This window comes from Ooceraea biroi, chromosome 6, assembly GCF_003672135.1.
Source record: "Ooceraea biroi isolate clonal line C1 chromosome 6, Obir_v5.4, whole genome shotgun sequence".
In the NCBI taxonomy this organism is placed as follows: domain Eukaryota; kingdom Metazoa; phylum Arthropoda; class Insecta; order Hymenoptera; family Formicidae; genus Ooceraea; species Ooceraea biroi.
In genome coordinates, this window is record NC_039511.1 from 10754435 (window position 1) to 10775197 (window position 20763).

The following is a 20763-nucleotide window of genomic DNA, read 5'->3' on the forward strand; positions in this document are numbered from 1 at the left end:
TATATAATTTTTAACAAATTTTTATAATTGTAGCAAAGGTAAATAATTAAAATTTTATGAGTTTTATACAAATTTTTATTGATAGATTTTTAATATATGTATATAAAATTACAAAAACAAGAATAGTAAATAGATAAAATGTGGAAAGTTGTAAATGGCTTAGAATCTACATCCTTTTCCGCAGCATGTAATGGATTTTTTGTTATCTCTTGTTTATCTTTGCGCATCGACCTAATTCTAAACCTGTTCAATTTTTAGGGAATTACATGTCATTACCGACAAATGGATGTGCGAAACTCCAGATTCCGGATCTGTAAACGAGAAAACATCACCGTCTCCGGTAGATATATTAAATCGCAGCATCCGACGAGCTTGGACGATTAATGGTACGTTCCGATAATTTATCCTCAATGTATGACTCGGTAGAAAATTCGAAGAAAAGGAAAATTTACCTTTAGGGCTGACAGCGAAAGTTATAAATGCTAGCAAAGGAATAATTAACATACTTAATATATGTGACAGGATAATTTACGATAATCTTCTACTCGGTCCTTTGTGGAAACCTGATCATGATCATCTTACACACGTTTCACGTGACTGTACACTGATGGCTTAAATTACTTTCTCGTAAGGTCCTCCGACACGTTGGTCAGCTGCGAGAAAGTCCCCGGAATTGCGGATATATCGCAGTTTGCCATCTCGCCATCAGGATTATCGGGAACCGGTAGAAGACGACGTAGCATTGTCGAAGCCCGAAGACTCGCACGAGGGCAGTGTGGACACGAAGAACTGCATCGAGAACAGTGGAGACAACAAGGATGCAAATAAAACGATCGAGAAAAGCACATCGAGCAACGAACGAACGAAACGAGAGAAATCAATAAGTAAATCAGAAGAAGAAGTGCCATCATCGGATTTCGTGAGAATCAGCAAGCGAGTGGAACGAGCGTTGGGTAAGGAGCAGGAGGACTCTGCATCGGAACAAAGCACGCCGAGGGTCTCGTTGATAAAACCGCCGAGGATCCTCGCGAAGTTCATATCGCCCGAGACCAAAGCGAGTCCGACGAAGCATGGAGAGAGAAAATCGAATATTCCCATCTTCAAGAGGAGCTCCAAGGAGTTCGAGGACATCAGAAGCCCGCAGGAATCACCCAAACGATCGCTCATTCCTCAAAGGTATATATTGTTCCTGTCTTCTTTCTTTACGGATAATGTATTGGGCTGTAACAAAAGTCCGTAGCGTTGTTTAATCTTTTTTAATGAAAAAGAGATGACAAGTTTTCTGGACAGAACTTATGGACTTATGAAGCTACCACAAAGATGGCAAATATTAATAGAATAAGACAGCACATATCGGTTGAATAAATATTTATGCATATAATAATCTTGTCTTGGAATTTCACTAAAATAACGCTACGAATTTTTGTTACAAAATTATAAGAAAGCTTCAATTTCATCAGACAAATTATACTTGAAATGAGATTTTTATATTACAGTTTTCACTTTATGTATCTTGTTTAATATTGCGCTGTTAATATTAAACGTTATTAATATAGATTATTATTATTATATTAATTGAAAGATATAAATAATAAAATTATTAATTACTAATACTAATCATTATTCCACAGGTATAGGGGAAGCACCGACGACCTGCGTCGCAGTCGTGAGGACATAAGCGTGCCGAGCTTGATCCCAAAACTGTTATCCTCCCGTGGCAAGGAGGAACGATTAAAGCGACAGGACAGCAAGGACGACATCCGTCATTCACTAAAAACCGCGCGAAAAGATCCCAAGGAGGAGAGCTCCAAGTCTTCATTGCTTATCGCCTCGTCAACGTCTGCCAGCAAGGACGAAATCAGCAAGTCGGGAATAAAGATCTTTCGGCGCGACAATAGTCGCGAGGACGTGGGCAGAGACGGCTCAAACTCGATCAAGGAGTCCGCGAAAGGAAAGCAGCAGGAGAGACAAGAGAAAACAGAGAGCGTGGGCGGTGCAACGAAATTGCGGATCGCCGGCGAACAGAACAGAGCGAAGTGCGAAGACGACGAAGTACAAGACGATACCAACGACGCTGAAGATCTGTCGCTATCCAGGAGCGTGGAGGAGGACGCCTCGGTCGAGCAGGACGACGCGATATTGGAGTCACGACAGGAGGACGAGAAGGTGGATGCGGAGAACCGACAAGACGCGAGGATGCTCGACGTGATCGTCGCGGAGAACCGAATGCAGGACGAGCGGATGCAGGAGCAGCGCACGATGGTCGTAGGCGAGGAGATGATAGACGCGAAGTATTTACTGGCGAGCCGGGAACCAGTCGAGTCCGTCGTGGAGAACGACAAGGAACGGGATGACAACGACAAGGAGGAGACGAGGGACATCGCTGAGCGGCTGTTGGACATCAGCAGCGACGGTGACGTCACTGGTACTGTCGGCGAAAGAAAGGGCCCACTGGAGATCGGTTATGGGAAGAAGCCAGACGAGTTCCAAGTGGTCAGTGAATAATATTTGTGAATCGATGTGGTGTATGGGCGTGATGTACGCGGGCGTGCTCTTGTGTTCGTGTGTGTGTGTAGGTGTTGCCGGCATCCTTTACGAAATGAAATGTGAGCCTTCTCTGTCCCATTAAATATTATGACATCAGATTTCACTTTCATTGGTAATAATAATAATAATACGGCGGCGTAAGAGATAAAATTATCTGATTATAGACTCGTATCTGTGATATATAAAGGCGTATAAAGAGTAAGATAGAAATAGATTTCTCTTCACGATTTTCTAGTGAAGTCCAATTTTTATTAAATATTGAGTTTATTGAAACGAATAAGGCACAAAGTTCTTTTTACAGATTTTTTTATTTTTTCGAAATCTTCAGATTAGTTCTTTTATTTAATTTCATTCATCTAAAGGAAAAACTTAAATCAAACGTGAAATATTAAGAATAAACGATATAATCGTCGTCATTATGTCATCAAAGCATGTCGAAATAATGATCTTTTGAGAAGTAACAGTTTCACTTATTTGCAAGTACAGATTACATATTTATGAACCTCCGCCTGCGCAGAAAAGATTCGCACACGCTTAATTTTATTATTTATTAGTATTCATGACTGTCGCGTTGCATAATATTACACCGTGTCATGGCGTTCCTCATGTGCATATTATTTCCTAAGCAGATACGGCGAAAATTTTCCAAAGAAGAATTCTCGAATCCAGACGACACTGATGATACCCCGAACAAACGCTGCTCGAGTGTAAGTTTTTGTTTAATTGCATCAATCAAGTTAATCAATCAAGTTTACATTAATTTATTAATAATCTGAATAAAACTTATTGCGCTCTTTATATGCTTAAGAATTTTTTATAGAATATTGAAACTTTTGCTAGCAATATCTTACAATAATCGGTATCTTTAAACTCTGAAGATTAAAAAATTTTTCGAGATGATTTGTTAATTATGTATTATCAATTTATTTGTATTATTTCTATTACACTATAACATATATTTTATGTCACTTGAGAATCTATAATTTTATAAAGAGTAGATTTTGGATAACTTTTCTTTTTCTGATTGCAGCATCTGTCACCGGAAGCCAGTCCATTGAGCACAAGATCATCAAGATATAGTCCCCGAGAGAGCGAGAGCGAACCCACTCCAGCATTACCACGTAAAATTGGAGGAGACTCCTGCTCCGCCTCCCAGAGGATACGCGACGCTATAACGAGAACCAGGAGAGAATCCAATAGCAGCACCAGATACGAGAGCAGCGGCAGCGAGAGTGTCAGGTACGGCAACCAAATTAAGGAGATCCGCTTTCATGAAATTAAACGCTTTCCAATATTAGAAGGAAGCATATTCGCGCATTTCTCTTGAAAGAAAAACAACAAGACCTTTGAAGATTATAAGTCACTTTAAAAATACGAAAAAATTAAGTATATAGTAGAAGTTTATATTTAAATTAAATAAAATCTACCGGGATAAAACTTTCCGTTCAAAATAATAGCAAATATTTTCGAATTTGTGTCTTATTAGTGTTTCTCTCTGTTCATCGTGTAGATTGAGCGAGACTGGCTTACATGGATACGTGGAGCTGGCTAGGAAGGTAAAGTTCCTTGGAGGTAACGGAAGCGGCGCGATTTCGTCCGCAATCGGCGGCGACGAAGTAGTGCAACGCGACAGTGCGACCAGCGCAGGCGAGGATGAAGCTAATGAGGATGGTCATGACAGAACAGGGCCCATTCCTTCCCAAGGAAGGGCTATGCTGCGACGGAGAAGGCAGTTCGATGCTCAAGGTAATTACAAATTCAAACGAATTGTATTTATTAAAATGATGTAGGTTTTCTTATAAGACTCATAATGATAGAGTCATCTTGATACAATTGTGTTTACAATTTATTATTGTGCAAATGAATGGATTAAAGATTAAGAAGAAAGTGCGTTGTTTCAGCTTTCTGTCTTTCTTTGAAGTTAATACAATATAATACAACGAATATAATACAATTCTCTCCTACTTATAATCAGAATTGAAAGTGTTTTACTTCTATTTGTTTTCTCTAATCCGTTCATTTGCATCTTTGCATTCTTACAAACTCCAGCCACGTTTAATAATCGCAAATGCTGCAGTTATCGTGCGGTAATAAGTATCGTTTCGCTTTCGCGATCGCCTGCCCGCACATTGGCCGCCGATAATAGCCGTAATTGCCCAATCGCGTGCTCACACGACTCCTAATTAAATTCCCAATGTGTGTTTTCATTCTTATTGTTGACAATCGACTGCGAAAGTTCATGAGATTTTCATTTGCCAACGAAAGAAGCGAAAGGATAGCTTTCTTTGTATTCATAAACTCATTTCTTAATGTAATCTTTTAATATTTATTTAATTAATGTTGAAAAAAATCAAGAGATAAATTCTGCATTATTCGTCAACGCACGTGATGTTTCCATTATGCAAATAGTAATATTATAATTGTATAATAATGCTAAATATTCTGTACTAGAAGAAAAAATAAGTTATTTTTCTTTATGTTTCTTCATATAAAAGAAATTTAATTCAAATTCTATTCTGATATTGACTTGATATATAAATACTTATTTTCCAAAAAATTAGCATAGTTTTACTTAACGTAAACAGATTTTTATTTTTATTTATCAAATTTGCTGGCTTATGTGTTTATTATATATATATACTATTCAATTTACTGTAGCAACATACATTTACTATACATGTATAGAATACTGCGCCATATGGCTCGCCGTAACGATAAGCTCATCGATTATCGAAGCCCGTAATGAACTTCCTGGTTCGAAAGTAGTCAGTATTCCTCAAGAGTTCAGTACACTGCTATCGAAGGTTCCGAAAGTCAAAAACCGTGTCTTAATTGTACAATAAAACGTTTCTGGTTAGAATGCTGAACCAGACGGATTCGCGGTAGTAAAGTGATATTCAGCTGGATTACGTCGAAAGTGCAAAATACAATAGCTCACAAAATTATACTTTAATTAGTGCAATATCGAGAGTATATGCTAACGCAAGGAAAAATGATAATAACGAGACACGAATAATTAATAGAGCGTCGAAATGATGTTCAAACTTTGGTCTTTTTGCGAAACAGTTTTGCTGGACAATTTTATATGAATATAATATAATTTTATATGAATATAATATTAGAAAATTTTACAAAAACACTGGAAAAAGTTTTTAAATGATGCTGTTAACAAATTTGACAACTTTTGTCGTAGCTAAAGAAATTCTTCTCTTTGTATTTTTGATAAAATCTTACGATTGTATCTAAAATCATGCATCATGTTTCGATCGAGCAAAAAACAGTGAAAAAAAATTATTATCTTTAATCTCATGTTTTAACCGCCGTGTGAGATTTGATGGAATGTGAAAGGAATGTATTTGTCGTTTAATAGCGCATAAAATGCTTAACATGCATATTCCAAATCATTATCAGTTTTCGTGATTTAAACACGCCCACTAATTTCACGCGATGTTAATCGTAACGTTCGAGATGAACACCAACTCCAACATCTCTTTTAATCATTGAATTTTGTAAAATCCAATAGCTCATCGTGATTTATTCGGGAGATTATTCTGAAAAACATGGAGCCGCAAAGAATAATCCAATTATCAGTCACGTTTCTACTATCAATGTATTTTCTCGTTTTCTATTTCGGAATTGTCATGGTTCTGTATCTATTGTGGACTAAAAGTGTTTAATCGGTTTTTAAAATATAATGATTTTACTTTTACTTTAAAGTTTTTATTGTGAAAAGCATCAAAAAAGAAAGCAGCAAGGCAGAGAGAAAAGGGTACGTTTAATTGATTTAAATAAAACTATAAAGCATCAGTAATGCGAAATAACAGTGAATTATTCCTAGTTAAACTTAAACTTGCTTATTCACTTAAAATGTATTAGGTTCATTCAAGAGACATAACTTTTTTAATTCTTTCCATTTAATTTTATAACGAGATCTACTTCCTATTCAAGCTCATGGCGCATTCGGAACTCTACTCGTTAATTCATGGCGTCCATCGTCCTCGTTGGATGTCCGCGTCCTAAATTCATGGTACCTCGTTACTGCCACGTTTCGGATATAGCTCGTTCGTGAATCTCAAAGTGCCCCGTCCTAGATTCCGAATAAAACTCTTATCTGCTCATCTCTGCAGTCCATTCTTGCCGAGTATGATCGTTTTGGCACGGAATCATCCGTACGTGGCGCGGCGGCGGGCGAAGCGATGGCCAGCAGGTGAGGCGAAGCGAAGCGGGGCCCAGGGAAACAGCATAGGAATAATAGTGTAACAACGTTCCCTGCTGACGCTCTATAGTCCGCTCACCTGCGTCTCGGGTATACGGGGTGACGCGAAATCGCCACTCTCGACCCGCGACTCGATGAATAATGAAACGCGCGTCCGCGTCTCCGAAACGTCTCGCAATCGCGCGATTATGCTGGATCGCAAAAAAGCCCCCGGCCGCGATTTCGCAACACAACGGTCTCAAGGATCGCTTCTGGCACAAATGCATATAATTTCGATTAGTATTGAAGACGAGGGACAAGATAGTGCAGGAAACCTTGGAGTCATAAATCATTACATCATGATACTTGAGGATGAAGAATAAAAGACATTACCCCTAGAAAAGGGAAGAAATTAGATAAGGGAGGAGACTAATTATGTCCCAGATTAATAAAACGTCCTGTTTTGCATGACACATTTGCGGGTTCGCATCGAATTACATCTGCTCTCCTTCTTCAGACTTGGGTTGGAGTTCGGATAACTTCTTTTTGTATCATCGAGAGCTTTTAAGCCAGAGAATAGCAAGGGCACGTGCTGAACCTTTGTGGTCCCTTCCTACAAAGTTTCATTCGAGTCTCCCACTATAAGTCACCGTCACCCTCTCTGGCCACGATCACCCGGTATAGCACGTAATGCACTATAGCGCCAGGACACTATAGGCCTCGTAGTAAGGTAGTGACCGACGCTGCGGGATTCAGGTGTGCCCCTCGGCGTAGACGCTCTCAGTTTAGCGGCAGTAGCCCACGCGAATCGCTCGCCTCGCCTTCTTCGCCTTAGCGTGGCGACCGAGGCCGCCTTTACTCCGCGACGAGAAACCAGTCGAAGGAACAAATTCCCCCGCGCAGCTCGGTTCCCCGATTTTTCCGGTGCCCGTAAGTAACAGCCAAACGAGTCGCATCCGTTTCCAGCCGACCTTTATGTGTGAAGATATAGCTTCGGATAAGCAATAGAAGAGTCTGTCTTTAATAACTCGGCAGCGAATCGTGAAGACACGTATATCGATTTACTAGTGCATCTAAATGAGTTTTGGACGCATTATATATTATGTGCCTGTGTATGTATGTGCGTATGTATATTACACGTGCAACGAAAATCGAGTCGTCCTCAAACTGAAGACAACGAAAAAGCCTGAGCACTGAGAAAAGTCAAAGACTTAGAGCTTTTCGGTTTTATAATGATACTAACGTCGTTGTTTTCTCGTTAATTTGTTAATTTATTTCGAGATATTGACAGACAGCGTCAGAAGCCTGAGCAGAATATATCGCGAAGCTTTCATGAAACTTTGTTAATATTTTCTTTCATGAATGGTGAAGCGAATACTGAATTTAAAAAGTAGGATATGTGTCTGTAAGAGATATGAGTGTAGCATACATCGCTCCGACGCCGGTGATCAATTTTCTGTGTCTGTGATGTACTTTGGCGTCTGTTCAGCGTTTTACGCGATACGTAGTCGAAGTAGTTGACCACCCTGATCAATACCCCTGCTTATTTCTTCAAACGCTGTGCACTAATATTACGAGAAACGAGAACGAGGATATCTTTTGTTAAAATAGTTTTTAGCTTGATGTTTAAAAGTTTCTTTATGGGATACGTAATTATTCAGTTTTCAAATGTGTATATGCGTGTATGTTCAATTTATGTTATACGTGCAACAACAGATAAGCTATTTAAAATCCAAAGACGATGAATTACGGGAAGAAATTAGAACAAAATTTTTTCTTGTTACGTCGATGATAACGATATCATTCTTTATTTGCTTATTTCGATTTAATATTTAATTAAATTTTAAGCTTAATATTTTTATTTCGAGATGAAGAAACAAAAATCTGAATAGAATATTTTCTAAAGTTTTCACGAAGGTTTTCACCAAATTTTGTGAATATTTCTTTTATAAATTTAGCCTTTCTTTTGCAAAGTTTTTCATAGAAAAACGTCGATACCATTAAAACTAACGCTCAATGATCTAATAAATTAACTTAAATATTTCTAATTTTAGTTCTTTTAATCAACTCACATCAAGCTTAATTATCTAAATATTTAATTTTTGAAAATTGTTAGAATGAATATTGCCATGACATTTATACAAGAACTTTATGTCGTATATCATGGAAAATTTCATGTTTTAGTGCTCCAAGCATTTTTAAGTAATATCTATTTTGAATTAAATGTATAAAAATGTTATCGTTTTCATACAAAAAATTAAATAAAATTGCATTAAAATTAAAATTATTATTTCACATTTATGAATAAAATATAGACTTTAAAATAATCTTAGATATCGAATAAAGAAATCGGAGAGTTTATAAATAAATATATTTCATGCGAAAACATGAACCTGCTTACATATGTAATATTAAAGTTGAGAAATATACGTTATTAACAATGCCATACTTTCTCCTTGAGATGGCATGTTGTTCTCAATGTGTATTATGATCAATGATCTATATATGCTATCAAGTAGATACGTACAAATATGATTGTAGACGAATGAAATTATTCTTTTTTGAAAAATTTTTATTTAGAAAGAAAATCCCAATTTCTCTCTCTCTCTCAAATAGAAAAGCTTACTCTTTCGATATTAGACTACCGTTGTAATATTTAATAATGGCATTTTTTATGTCTGTATAAACTAAAACATGAATCTTCTTTTAAAGTAGGTTGTACGAGTTATGGATGTGGATCTTATTCTACTGAAAATTGCAGAGTTTAACATAATATTTAAAATAAATCCGTGTGTGTGTGTGTAGTTTCATAGACACAATCCTTCATATATAACTCCATGTTTAAAGTAGACTGTAAATTAAGGGGCTGGCTAATTCTAGCACTGACAATTACACGCTTCGAATGAAACAAAGTCCCTACTTGTGGAACTCATTTGTGACCCTGTTTAGAATCTTTGATTTAATGTGTTGACAAGCTTCAAAAGAAATTAGAAAATTTTATTTTATTTATATATGTATACAGGGTGTCTGACATAAGGCGAAAAACCTCTCGCCCACAGGCAGATCTCGCCAAGCTGAATTAAAAAGTCCTGTATCATTTTGCAAACAACCACGTAAAATTTCGAGTAATTAAGTAAAGAAAGTTCGATAATTCAGAGACGCGATTGGCAGAGGGAAGTAGGCATGAATGACGTAAAAAACGGCTATAGCCGCGCGCGCGACGCGAGCGTATTTAGTAGAAGAACGCGATAGCAGCGAGTATCGGATTACAGCGGCAGGCGAGACGACGCGTGGACAATAATTTCTCAGTGTCTCATTCACGCGCTCGTGTTGCTGAGAAAGTGTTGTCGTATTTCTTAGAAGCGTCGTCTCGCCTACCGCTGTAATCCGATACTCGCTGCTATCGCGTCGCGCGCGTGGCTAGCCGGTTTTTACGTTATTCATTCATACTTCCCTCGCGTCCGCTGAATTAGCGAACTTTCTTTACTTAATTACTCGTAATTTTACGTGGTTGTTTGCAAAATGGTACAGGACTTTTTAATTCAGTTTAACGAGATCTACTTGTGGGCGAGAGGTTTTTTGCCTTATGTCAGACACCCTGTATACATGTATATATATACACATATCAATGACTCTATCTACTTTTATTGTTATTTTATTGTCGTAAAGACGCAGCTCTATAATTTCTCCCATTTTTGTCGCAAATGCAGTCTGCCGGAACTCCGGAATCTCTCTTTCGTTCGGTCTGACTGTTCTGTCTCTTTTCCCTTTTCCCCCTCTCTTCCTCTGGAGCTGCGGCATTCACGGGAACAGTCTGGTTGGGGAACAAGCCGGTTGGATACAGGGGCGTAAGGAGGTCTCGCGGAAAACCATACACGCGGACAGAAATGACGGGCCCCCATCGTGCCATTGACCAGGTAATTCAGCGGCGCGTAAAAAGCGGGTATAAAGCGCGCCAACGGAACGGGCCCCGATTCTGTCCACTTCCCCTCTCTCCTACTCGCCATTTCCACCGCCATTCACGATGAGCCGCCGCAACACCTGACTATACTCCGTCTCTTCTTATCGCGTATAACGCGAGACCTAACTTGCGGCCCAAACGAGCACGATATGGTGACTTTAACAACGAAGATAATAATTTCGAGAAAATTATGGGCTAATCAAATGGAAGATTAATCCGGTGAAACGTAACGTAACTTTGGAACCTAATCCCGACACGACCATCCTGTACAGCGCATAGTAACAAGCAAGTTTATCTTCCTTTTACTGAAGAAGAAGAAGAAATACATCATAAGATAACTGAAGTATTTTTATTTGCGTGCGCAAGTGCCATCCGAGCTTTTTGCAAAGGAGGCGCTAACATTGTCGTCGTCGGAACGGAATTTTGCAATCGCTTGTGGAAGCTGTTCCGAAGTCGACTCGTGCAGAGGATGTAATTTATCTTGCGCGGTTATCCGGTTGTAAAGAAAACCGAGGGGGACGACGAGGATGCCAGAAGGCGGCGCGTTGTGACCAAGGGAAGATTTTAGACGGCGCCGGTTCGCCCGCGCGCGCTAAAACTCCTCTTGCATTGTTTCGGACTGCACAATAGGTATAAATCCAATCCACCTACGTGCCGCTGACGCACGCGTGAGCGAGGTAACAAAGAGTCCCGTGCGCGATGCATTACGCCGCTCATTATCATACCACTTTCCTATCGTCATTACTATTAGTACACCGCTAATAGCGGAGTACGGTTTCCTTCTTGCATGCATTAACAAGTGTGGCACCCGAAGCACGTTTCGATCAAAATATTGTAGAGGGGAAGCGAATTGAACGGATAATTCTAAAAATAAAAAATAAAAAATAAAATAATATAAATACGTACAAGATATGCACACTTAGGAAATAATACACTATGGAAAATAATAATGGAACAATACTAATAGAAAGAAATATGCAATATCATGAAATAAGATATAATTTAAGTATAAGTTTGTTGAGTTTTTATTTTAGCCAGATTATATACAGAACTAGCAATTGGTCTTCACGATTGTCGTAAACCGATCGAGAGCGAGTTTGTGACTCAATGCGCTGCCCCGAGACTGTAATCGTCAAAAATCCGAGTTCACCAACGGTTCGTTAACGTCGTGTGTGCAGGCAAACGCGCTCGTAACATACAGGAGTTAGTTCCGCGCCGGGAGGAATATTAGCGCGAAGTTTTGCGCGCGGTCAACCGCTCGTTTCTAACAGCGTCGTAATTTTGCGTCCGCCGCCTCTAGCGTAAATGAGACTCCGCGAGGGATGCGCTCCGTTATGAGCGCAGCCGCGTTCTTCGCGCCTGTCAGCCCGCTCGGCTCTTTATTGGATCGCGCTATGGCTGCGACTTTTTGTCGCTCGTTTTAGTAAATCGGCCCTGTGCTTGCTCTGCTCGACAAAGTGGTTTGCAATTACTGCCCACGCTTCTGCAACGTGTCTAACTTTTTTACGGGATCAGTTGATAACTTTAAGCTAGCGCCAGACTATGCGCTTAACGCGCATTTTCGAATCTGCAAAACTTTATCTTTTTATCGAATGACATAGATTTTCTTGATGTCCACGGTTGCTATCTTATTGGAATCTTCTCTAGCATTCTAAGGTTAGATATTGGAAGTAATAAACATATTTAATAACGAAATTTATTTAAATTTTATTCCATAGCCTTTATAGAATTTGTTTGAGAGAAAGAGAAAGAAGGGAGAGAACTGATGGAAAAATTAATTTATATATACAAATATATAATCTAACAAACTTATTACCCTTTTTTGTTAGCAACCTGATAGATAATTGAGATAAATTGAACATTTTCTTTTTATTAACAGATAAGATATAGATAAGAGGAAAATGGATAAATAATGTTCTCCATTTAATCGCAGAAGAAATATACAATAAAATGTGTCATCGTAGAATCTAAGCGTGATTGTTCCCGAGACTTATGTCATGCCCAATCTAAACTCCTGGAACACTAAAGAACTAATCGATGGGGATGATAACAGTTACCAACATCTCGATTGGGCCGATAAATCGAGTTTATCGGAAAATTTCTGATGTTTTTATCGCCTCAGCCCTGCGATCTTATCATTCCCTCGCTGAATCACGCGCACGATAGACGGCGAATTGTGAATTGTGAGCAAATCGTGTCACGTCTGTTGCAACAGGTTCACGACGGCGCGGGAGATCACACGCGAGGTCCTGTTGCGGAGGCGAGGACCTGCAAAGCCTGCAGACGCTGAATCTGATCGGACGCGGGGGTGGTGGCGGCCGGCAGCGCAGCCCTAATTCTGCGGGCGGCTGCCAGGGTCAGGATCAACCTGCGTCCGTGGTGGACTACAGGCGACTGGTCTTCATCAGCTCCGACTCGTCATCGGGCCGCGAGGAGGACGACGCCGACAGCAGTTGCTCGAGCTCGTCCTACCTGAACGGATTGCCGCGCAACGGCGGCCATCATCATCACCATCACGCACAGTCGCTTGAAGACTGCGATTGGGATTACTTCGAGAGCGGTTCACTACCGTTGCCGTCGACGCCGATCGCTGCTGCAAACGTCATCGGCACAGCGGATGCCATCGGCGTCAACGTCGGCCAGGACGTTTGGAGTTGCTGTCCAGGACGCGGCTCCGCCGCTTGCCAGGTACGCCCGATCCTTCAAATATTTTGTTACTTATGATACTTGAAATGATCGTGAATTCTTGGAATGACATAGAAAATTTGTTGTATTTGTTGTGCATAATCGAAAACGAGAATTAATAAAATTATTAATTAATTTAAATAAATTAATATTAATATTATAAATTAATTTTGTTTCGATCCTCTTCTCGCTTGAAAGTTTACTGAAAATTCAAATATCCAACATTGTATATTTGCAACAATGTATCTTTTCCTTAAGCGATTTCCAATAATCTTGTTAAATATAAAACTGTTTAATATAAAACTGAACGCGCATTAAAATCAATTTTGTGCTACATTTACTCGCGAAATATTTCTGTAAATAAATAGAGAAAGAAATAATGTTATACGCGCGTGATAGAAAAAGATTTTCATGAATACGAATGCAACTCGTGACCGCAACTCGGGTGCCGCTGGGTGCGCATCCGTTTGACAAATGCATTGCCGCAACTAAATTAATCATTCACGTTCTACTAGCGAAGAGAGTCACGCGGCAGGTATACGGAATTCACGGTCACACTTTGTCAATAAAGTGTACAACGCGCGCACACGGACTCGTATATCAGAGCGACGCCTCACGCGATCGATAAGCGCTTCGTAGCGAATTGTTATCGTTGTCTTTCGAATCGCTAGTCTACTTATGTACTGACAGTTTTGCATTGTCGTAATATTATGTAGATATTTGATGAATAACGAAAGAGATTTTTAATTAATTTTATATTAAATGTCAATTAAAATCTTAATAAAATCAAAACAGTCCAAAAATTCACACATACTTTTAAGAAATGTTGAAAAAGAAAAGTGAAACATTGCTTATCTTCTTATAATTAAGATATAATATTTTAATTAATATAATATGCAATATATAGTATCTGATTATTAACATAATTTGTCGTTATATTAATTTCAACTGTTTTAATCCAGAATTATATTAAATATAAAAATCAATTTATTTATTATTTACTTAACAATAAAAGATAAAAAAATAAAAAATGAAAACAGTAAAACATGCTTGAAACTAGTAATAATAAGAAAATAATAAAACGCACGCGTAAAAAGTGTAAAGAAACTCAAAAGATAGAGTTTCATGATCAAATGTCGCAAGCCATTATTTTGTCCTGCATTCAGGCTTGCGGCGGGTCCCGAAGCGCGAACGTACTTCCGGTGCCGGTGCCTATACCGGTCCCGGTTCCATACCCGGTGCCGGTACCGGCTGCCTTGTGGACTGGTGACTTCGCGGCGGCCGCGTCATCCATGATAAGCCGCGGCGATGGCCACGCTGAGCCAGGAACCTTGAGGTTGCGAGGGGACCCGGCGGCGCCCTGGTTCGCCTGGCACCCTCGCTTCAACCAGCCTCTACATGGCGCACGCTTGGATCCACGGCTCGCCGGCACCTTCGATCCGACCACCTGCACTTTCCGTCCGCCGGAGCAGGTCATGACCCCGAGACTGTACGGCCCGATAACGGAGTCGGCAACGAACCTGGAGTCTCCTCAGGTGGGTCAAGATGTGAGAGACGATGCGACTGTTGTATTGAAGACTGAAGAACTCAAGAAGGAGGAGAACTCGCCGACGAAAGATATCGGCGAGCTTGCATCCGCTGCGGCGAAAAGTAAAGCGAGAAAACTGGAGGATACGAAGACGATCGAAACCAGGTGCGAGAAGGATGATGAAGAGGCGGAGCGAGTAGAAGTGAATGAAGAGGTCACCTGCGAGGATTCCTTATCGTCTTTCGAAAGGAGCGCGCAGGGGATGTACCAGCGCGCGCGAGAGAACTCGGGCAGCTCGTCCGGAAGATCGTCGGCGGACAGCAGTGATCTGGAGGAGGACTCCAGCTCGCACCGATTCTCCAGGGTGTTTGTGGTGAACGATGACTCGCTCACTAGCGACAACGACATCGAAGACAACGAAGAGGATGATTCGGATTCTGCGGCGGAAGGGGGTGTGACGCTAAAGCGCGTTACCGCGATTTCTGAAGAGGAGCCGGTGGTCCTGCAGCATGTGAGGCTGCTGAACGAGGATGCTCTCGTAGAGAACCGCGCGGAACTGGTAGAACCTAAGGGCCGCTGCAACACTCACATCGTTGATGGTAATCATCTGGAAGACGGTGATAAATCATTGAGCGAACATGTCAACAATTCGAACGACAAACGTAAAAGCCGCAGAAAAGATAACGGCGATAAACGATTTCCTCTTCTGCTGCAACGTCGATCGATCCCTGAAGAGATATATTTAGCGGATGACAATGATTCTTCCGATAACCGAGTCGAACTTAAGTCCATCAGAACGCTCGATCCCGACAATATCGATCTACCTGTGGCTACCTTGAAGTTGGATGAAAAATCTATTTTGCAAATAGAGACTCATCCTGTAGAAGAAGCGATCAATACGTCAGGGAAAATTTTGCAAGACAAATTAATTGAGCCAAAGTCACTCTCGAGCGACACTTGGGACTCCAACATCGTTCCAGATTCCCTCGAAATTTCTTCCGAAGTTTCAGTCCTCGAAAACAACGCCGATGATCAAGTGAACGAGCAGGTCGCCCCGTTGATCGTAACGAACGATTGTGAAAAGCAGATAGATAAGAAGTCGCATTTATCGGAGACTGATCGCTCGAACAACGACGTCATCGTCGATTCGTCGACTGATAGTTCTACGAGCAACGAAAGCAACACCACGGGCAGTGAAGTGAGCAGCGATGAGCTTCACGAATACGAAGTGACTCCAGTGGAATTATCCTTCGATTACAGCAACGAGGTCATCGCGATCAACGGCAAATTGCCATACCAAATCGGCAGAAAGAAAACGAAAGATACCTCGAGCGACATTAAAGAAAACGGTTATCATCTTCACGGTTGCGATAATCAAAGCAATCCGACGATGACGAAGAGTGGCGCCAAACGGAGCGTTCAGTCCGAGAGACCGATCAGCGGGCAGTCTTCGGATAATTCGATGATGATAGAATCATTGATCGGCGCGAGGGATGACGATGACGGCGGCGATGACGGCGGTGACAATGATGAGGATGATGATGAAGGCTATCGGTCCGTTACATGTCGTCGCGGCGGCCAAGATGGCGGGGCGAAAGACAACGACCTGACGGCAGGCGAGGAGCGGGTAGAAACCGACGTGGGCGACGCTTCGATATCCAGCAAAATACAGGAGATGTTGAGAAGCGCGGAGGAGCAAGACGGCACCGGCTGCAAAGTGGACAGTGCGCATGACGGCCCGGTGAGAGGCGAGATTGCCGGTCAGGTGGGAGGAAATGGCGATAGCAGTTGTGGTGGTGGTGGTGGTGAGAGCATCGAGAAGGGGAGCGCGACACGGTTTCGCTCAGTCGAGCGACGCCCGTGTACTCGGCAGGAGAATGGATTCCCAGCTGACGGCCAAGCGTCGGCCAAGGATTCAGCCCAGCCTAACAGCAATAACAACAATACCAGTGGTAGTGGTAACAACAAGTATAGAAGTCTCGTGATGATCACCCAGGAGGCTGCGTACCAGCCGGTGAGCGTCGTCACGTCGGACACCACGACGCTGCTGCAACCGGATGAAATCCACTCGACCGGAAGTCAGGGAGGCCTGGCTGGTTACTTCCAGCTGGCGCTGGAAGCAGCGAGCGAGCCGCAACTTCATCGCAAGAATGCACCACGCAAGCCGCTGATGGTGAAGAGACCATCAGCCACCGTCCCCGCCGCTGCGACGAGTCATCAGTCGGTCGAACTCGAGGCGGATAGTGGTTTGAGTGTCGGTAGTGCCAGTGAAAGCGACGACGTGTCCGTGAAGAACGTGCCGAAGCCGCTCAATTGTCGGCAGGAGAACGCGGATGACGTGTCCAAAGATCGTACAGTGTCGGAGAGTTATCGCGAGACTACGCGTCCACGTGCCTCATCACAGTCCAGCGATGACAATTCGGGTGCCGGCGGTGTTACTATACTTGAGGAAGGCTTGGCCGATGATGATTCCTGGGTGGAAGAAGTCTCCCATGATGAGGACGAGCCAGGAGCAACCACCGCCACGGAGGAGAGCTCCGAGGACGAAGCCAACAACTTTGGCGATCGCGAGGAGGAGCTTAGGGGTTATCGTAGGCAGGCGATTGACTTTACTTTGCACACCATCGTCGAAGAATCCTGCGAGGAGAGCGAAACAGAACCTAGCTTGGCTACGGGAAGTCCCTCGAAGAAGCCGAGGCCACCTTCCGCTTCCGAATTGGAAAAATATTTCTTCTTTGGATTGGGAGGCGATGGGAACAACTCCAGCATGGGCTCGCGCGAGGTCGACAGCCTGTCGGAGACCTCGTCAATTTACTCTGAAGGGCTGGAATCGCTCGGACAGGACGAGGCAAATGGCAACGGTCAGAATCAAGACAGATCGAACACAAGCGATGGCTTTCTGAACTCTTCCAAACTGGAAAAGTATTATCTGTCAGAATTTCTCGGCTTCGATCAGGATAGAAGAGATTCGGACGGTTCGGTAGGCAGTGATTCTGAAGGTAGACCCAGCCCAGAAGCGCAAAGGAGAAAGAAATTGGTGCGTGCAAGAGGTACAGGCAGATCGCACAGTTCTTCCTTGGATAATCTCTTGGCCCTTACACAGAGCTCACAGAACTTAAGCTCACAGAATTCTCTTCAAGACCTGAGTCTTAATCAAGATGCCCAGGAGACGCAATCGGAAGGTTCCTCCACGGAAACTGATGGTACCGAGGATGGCCAGACCGCTGCATTCGGCACGGACGGTCAGTTCGACACGGTGAAGCGCAAGAAGAAGAAACCGCGTAATCTGGGCACTCAAAGTCCCCGTGTACCAGACGATCGGAACAAAACGCCGGAACCCAGCAGGGAAATAATGTTGATGAACGAGATTGTGGTAGAAAACGAGAACGAGGCCATAAACTCCGAGGACTCGGACAGGGCGAAGACCCCGCAACCAGAATCTGTATTATCTTCGTCTTCATCACCGTCCACGCTCACCAATAGCAGTGGCACACTGAATACAGCCTCATCCTCACATATAGACTCTTCAAGAAACTTGGTTTCAGTGAATTCTAACGACGGCCAACGATCGAAGCAGCAATCACGAGACTCGGGTTTCGTCGGCAGCTGCGATGATCTTCTTCAACATCAGAAGCTACCCGACGACGGTCAAGCCAATAATGCGGAAGTTGATCAAGAAGCCGGCAAGGATCGCTCGTTCAACAAGATCACGGAGCATTCTCAGAACGCAACTATGAGCGTTGCTGGAGAAGGAACGACCAACACTGAGAAGAACAACTTGACGAAGCATCCGGTAAACCACACGAGCTTGCCGCATCTGGCGAACGCTTCGCTCTCGCGGAAGGACAGCTTCAACAACTGGTCCAGCGACGAGGAGACGAATCTCATGATGTCGAAGATGCGGCAGTTCTTCAAGACGATGGTAGCGAATACGAATGGCCAAGGTCCAGGACAGGGCCAGAATGCTACTAGCACGAATTCGAGCGGCGCCTCACCAGCACCAAGTCCACGACTACCGGGGTATACATCGAAGGCACGGCTCTGTGCTCAGAATCGTACGAAACCTCCGCAGCTGGTGTACTTCGAGAACGAACTAACGCGGCTGATGAAGACGGTGCCGGGGATTCGCGACGAGCAGGTGCGAGAGATAGTCGAGTATCTCAGCTCAGAGGATACGTGGTCGGATTCTTACGACAGCTCAGACTACACTAGCTCCGACCTTGAAGGCGCTGCCGGTGGCCGCAGGTCGGCTCTGCAGGAGCAGATCTCGCAGAGCTGCCAGCAGATCATCAGCAAGTTCGATACCACCGCCGGTAGCGACGTGACTCTATCAGATAAGGAAAGAGATCAGACCAAGGGGTCAGTTGCGGGCTCCGCGATGCAAACCGCGCCTTGTCTGGGCAGGGACACCGCTTTCGTCTATCAGAAGCTGGTGCAGAGTTTCACGAAGATGGCGGGCGACGGTGTCAGCTCGGACGCCAACTCCACACCGCACAGCAGCCCGCCGCTGATCGCCAAGGTGATGCATCACATCGGCAGTCGACTGGTAGCACTGATGCACGAGGTCTCGGAGGGCGGTCCGGCCGCGCAGCATCATTCCACTACTTGGCGACGGTATTCGCAGCATCATCGCACCCCGTCTTCGGCGTCTACCACCGAGGACGATGACTCCACGTCCGATTCTACCAACGCGCCTTCATCCGCACATCTGCAGTTGCCTAGATCAAAGTCGCACGATCCGCTGCTGCTGATCAACAATCATCCGGCAGCCTCCACTGGTCAGGAAGGCGAGGAACGAGAGGCCAGCGACTACGAGAGGTTTTCCTGGCGCGGTAGCTTCGAGTCCGCGCTGATGGCCGCCGATTCGAGGACGAAGCTGAGCTTGTTGGCGTGTTCCGGTGACGTGAGTGCTGGTGGCAGTGCTAGTGCGAGTGCGAGTGCTTTGGCCGCGAAACGGCGTAGCGCGGGTGATCTTCTGTTCAATCCGAAGAGCTTCTCCAGGGAACAGCTGGACCGAGTGAGGAGTTGCGGTTCGATTGGCGGCGGAAGTGGAGGCGGGACCGGTGGTGGCGGCAATGGTAGCGGGGGTAGCGGCGGCGGTGGCGGCTCCGTTGAGGAAAGGATCTGGAGCAACCGGAGGAGATCTTCCGTTCCCGATGCCAATACCAAGGGAGAGTCAGGTGAGTCCGAGCATGACTATCGTTGTGTGTGCGAATAAATGCAGCGCGCACTTCTCCACGCGAGGTGATCTCCTGCGGATCGTATTACATCGCGGAAACGGTGGTAATTGGCGTTACCAGCGGGATTTTGCTTCGTCGACTTGAGCGATCCTGCGGTATGTCCGGGGCTATCCTTTTTCCGTAATTACGCTGCAGCGCGGCGGCTGCCTACGATTGAATCAGTTCCGATAATGCAATTATATTTTATGAAAAATGAACGCGAAACTGCACGCTCAGCGATGGCTTTAAGTTAATTGTATTTATATTAATGAATTAGGAGGCGGAATTAGGAAGCGTGGAAGCAGCGCAGCACCTCGTGTGCTTTATGCCGCACGCGATTCCGTTGTTGGTTTTAGAGTTTTAATCATCTACTAAGCAAACATGAGTTCGCTGAATTATAAATGATGAAATTATACGCGGAAAGAAAAACATCTAAATAAAAGAACGAAAGTAACGATTATATATGTTTATTTACAGAAATTAAATTATTATTGTCTTTACTAAGTATAGAGAACTAAAAATTTGAATGAAGAAACTAACGTGCCAGTGCAAACATTCTCAGCGGAATCAACTAAACATTTCATCTATATCATAATTTAACATGTGTGCAAAAATGGAAAGAAAATTA

General features: G+C 43.3%; 1 protein-coding gene across 2 annotated transcripts in view; it reads left to right on the forward strand.

The window, feature by feature from the left end:
• LOC105287188 overlaps positions 1 to 20763 on the forward strand; it is a 51368-nt gene that overhangs the window by 16865 nt on the left and 13740 nt on the right. For both annotated transcript variants that reach the window (XM_011352685.3, XM_011352686.2), the window contains exons 3-10: positions 259 to 386; positions 633 to 1176; positions 1632 to 2493; positions 3177 to 3254; positions 3578 to 3786; positions 4058 to 4293; positions 12919 to 13391; positions 14555 to 20096. In XM_011352685.3, coding sequence (XP_011350987.2) covers positions 259 to 386; positions 633 to 1176; positions 1632 to 2493; positions 3177 to 3254; positions 3578 to 3786; positions 4058 to 4293; positions 12919 to 13391; positions 14555 to 20096 — 8072 coding nt within the window. The remainder of the gene's footprint in view (positions 1 to 258; positions 387 to 632; positions 1177 to 1631; positions 2494 to 3176; positions 3255 to 3577; positions 3787 to 4057; positions 4294 to 12918; positions 13392 to 14554; positions 20097 to 20763) is intronic.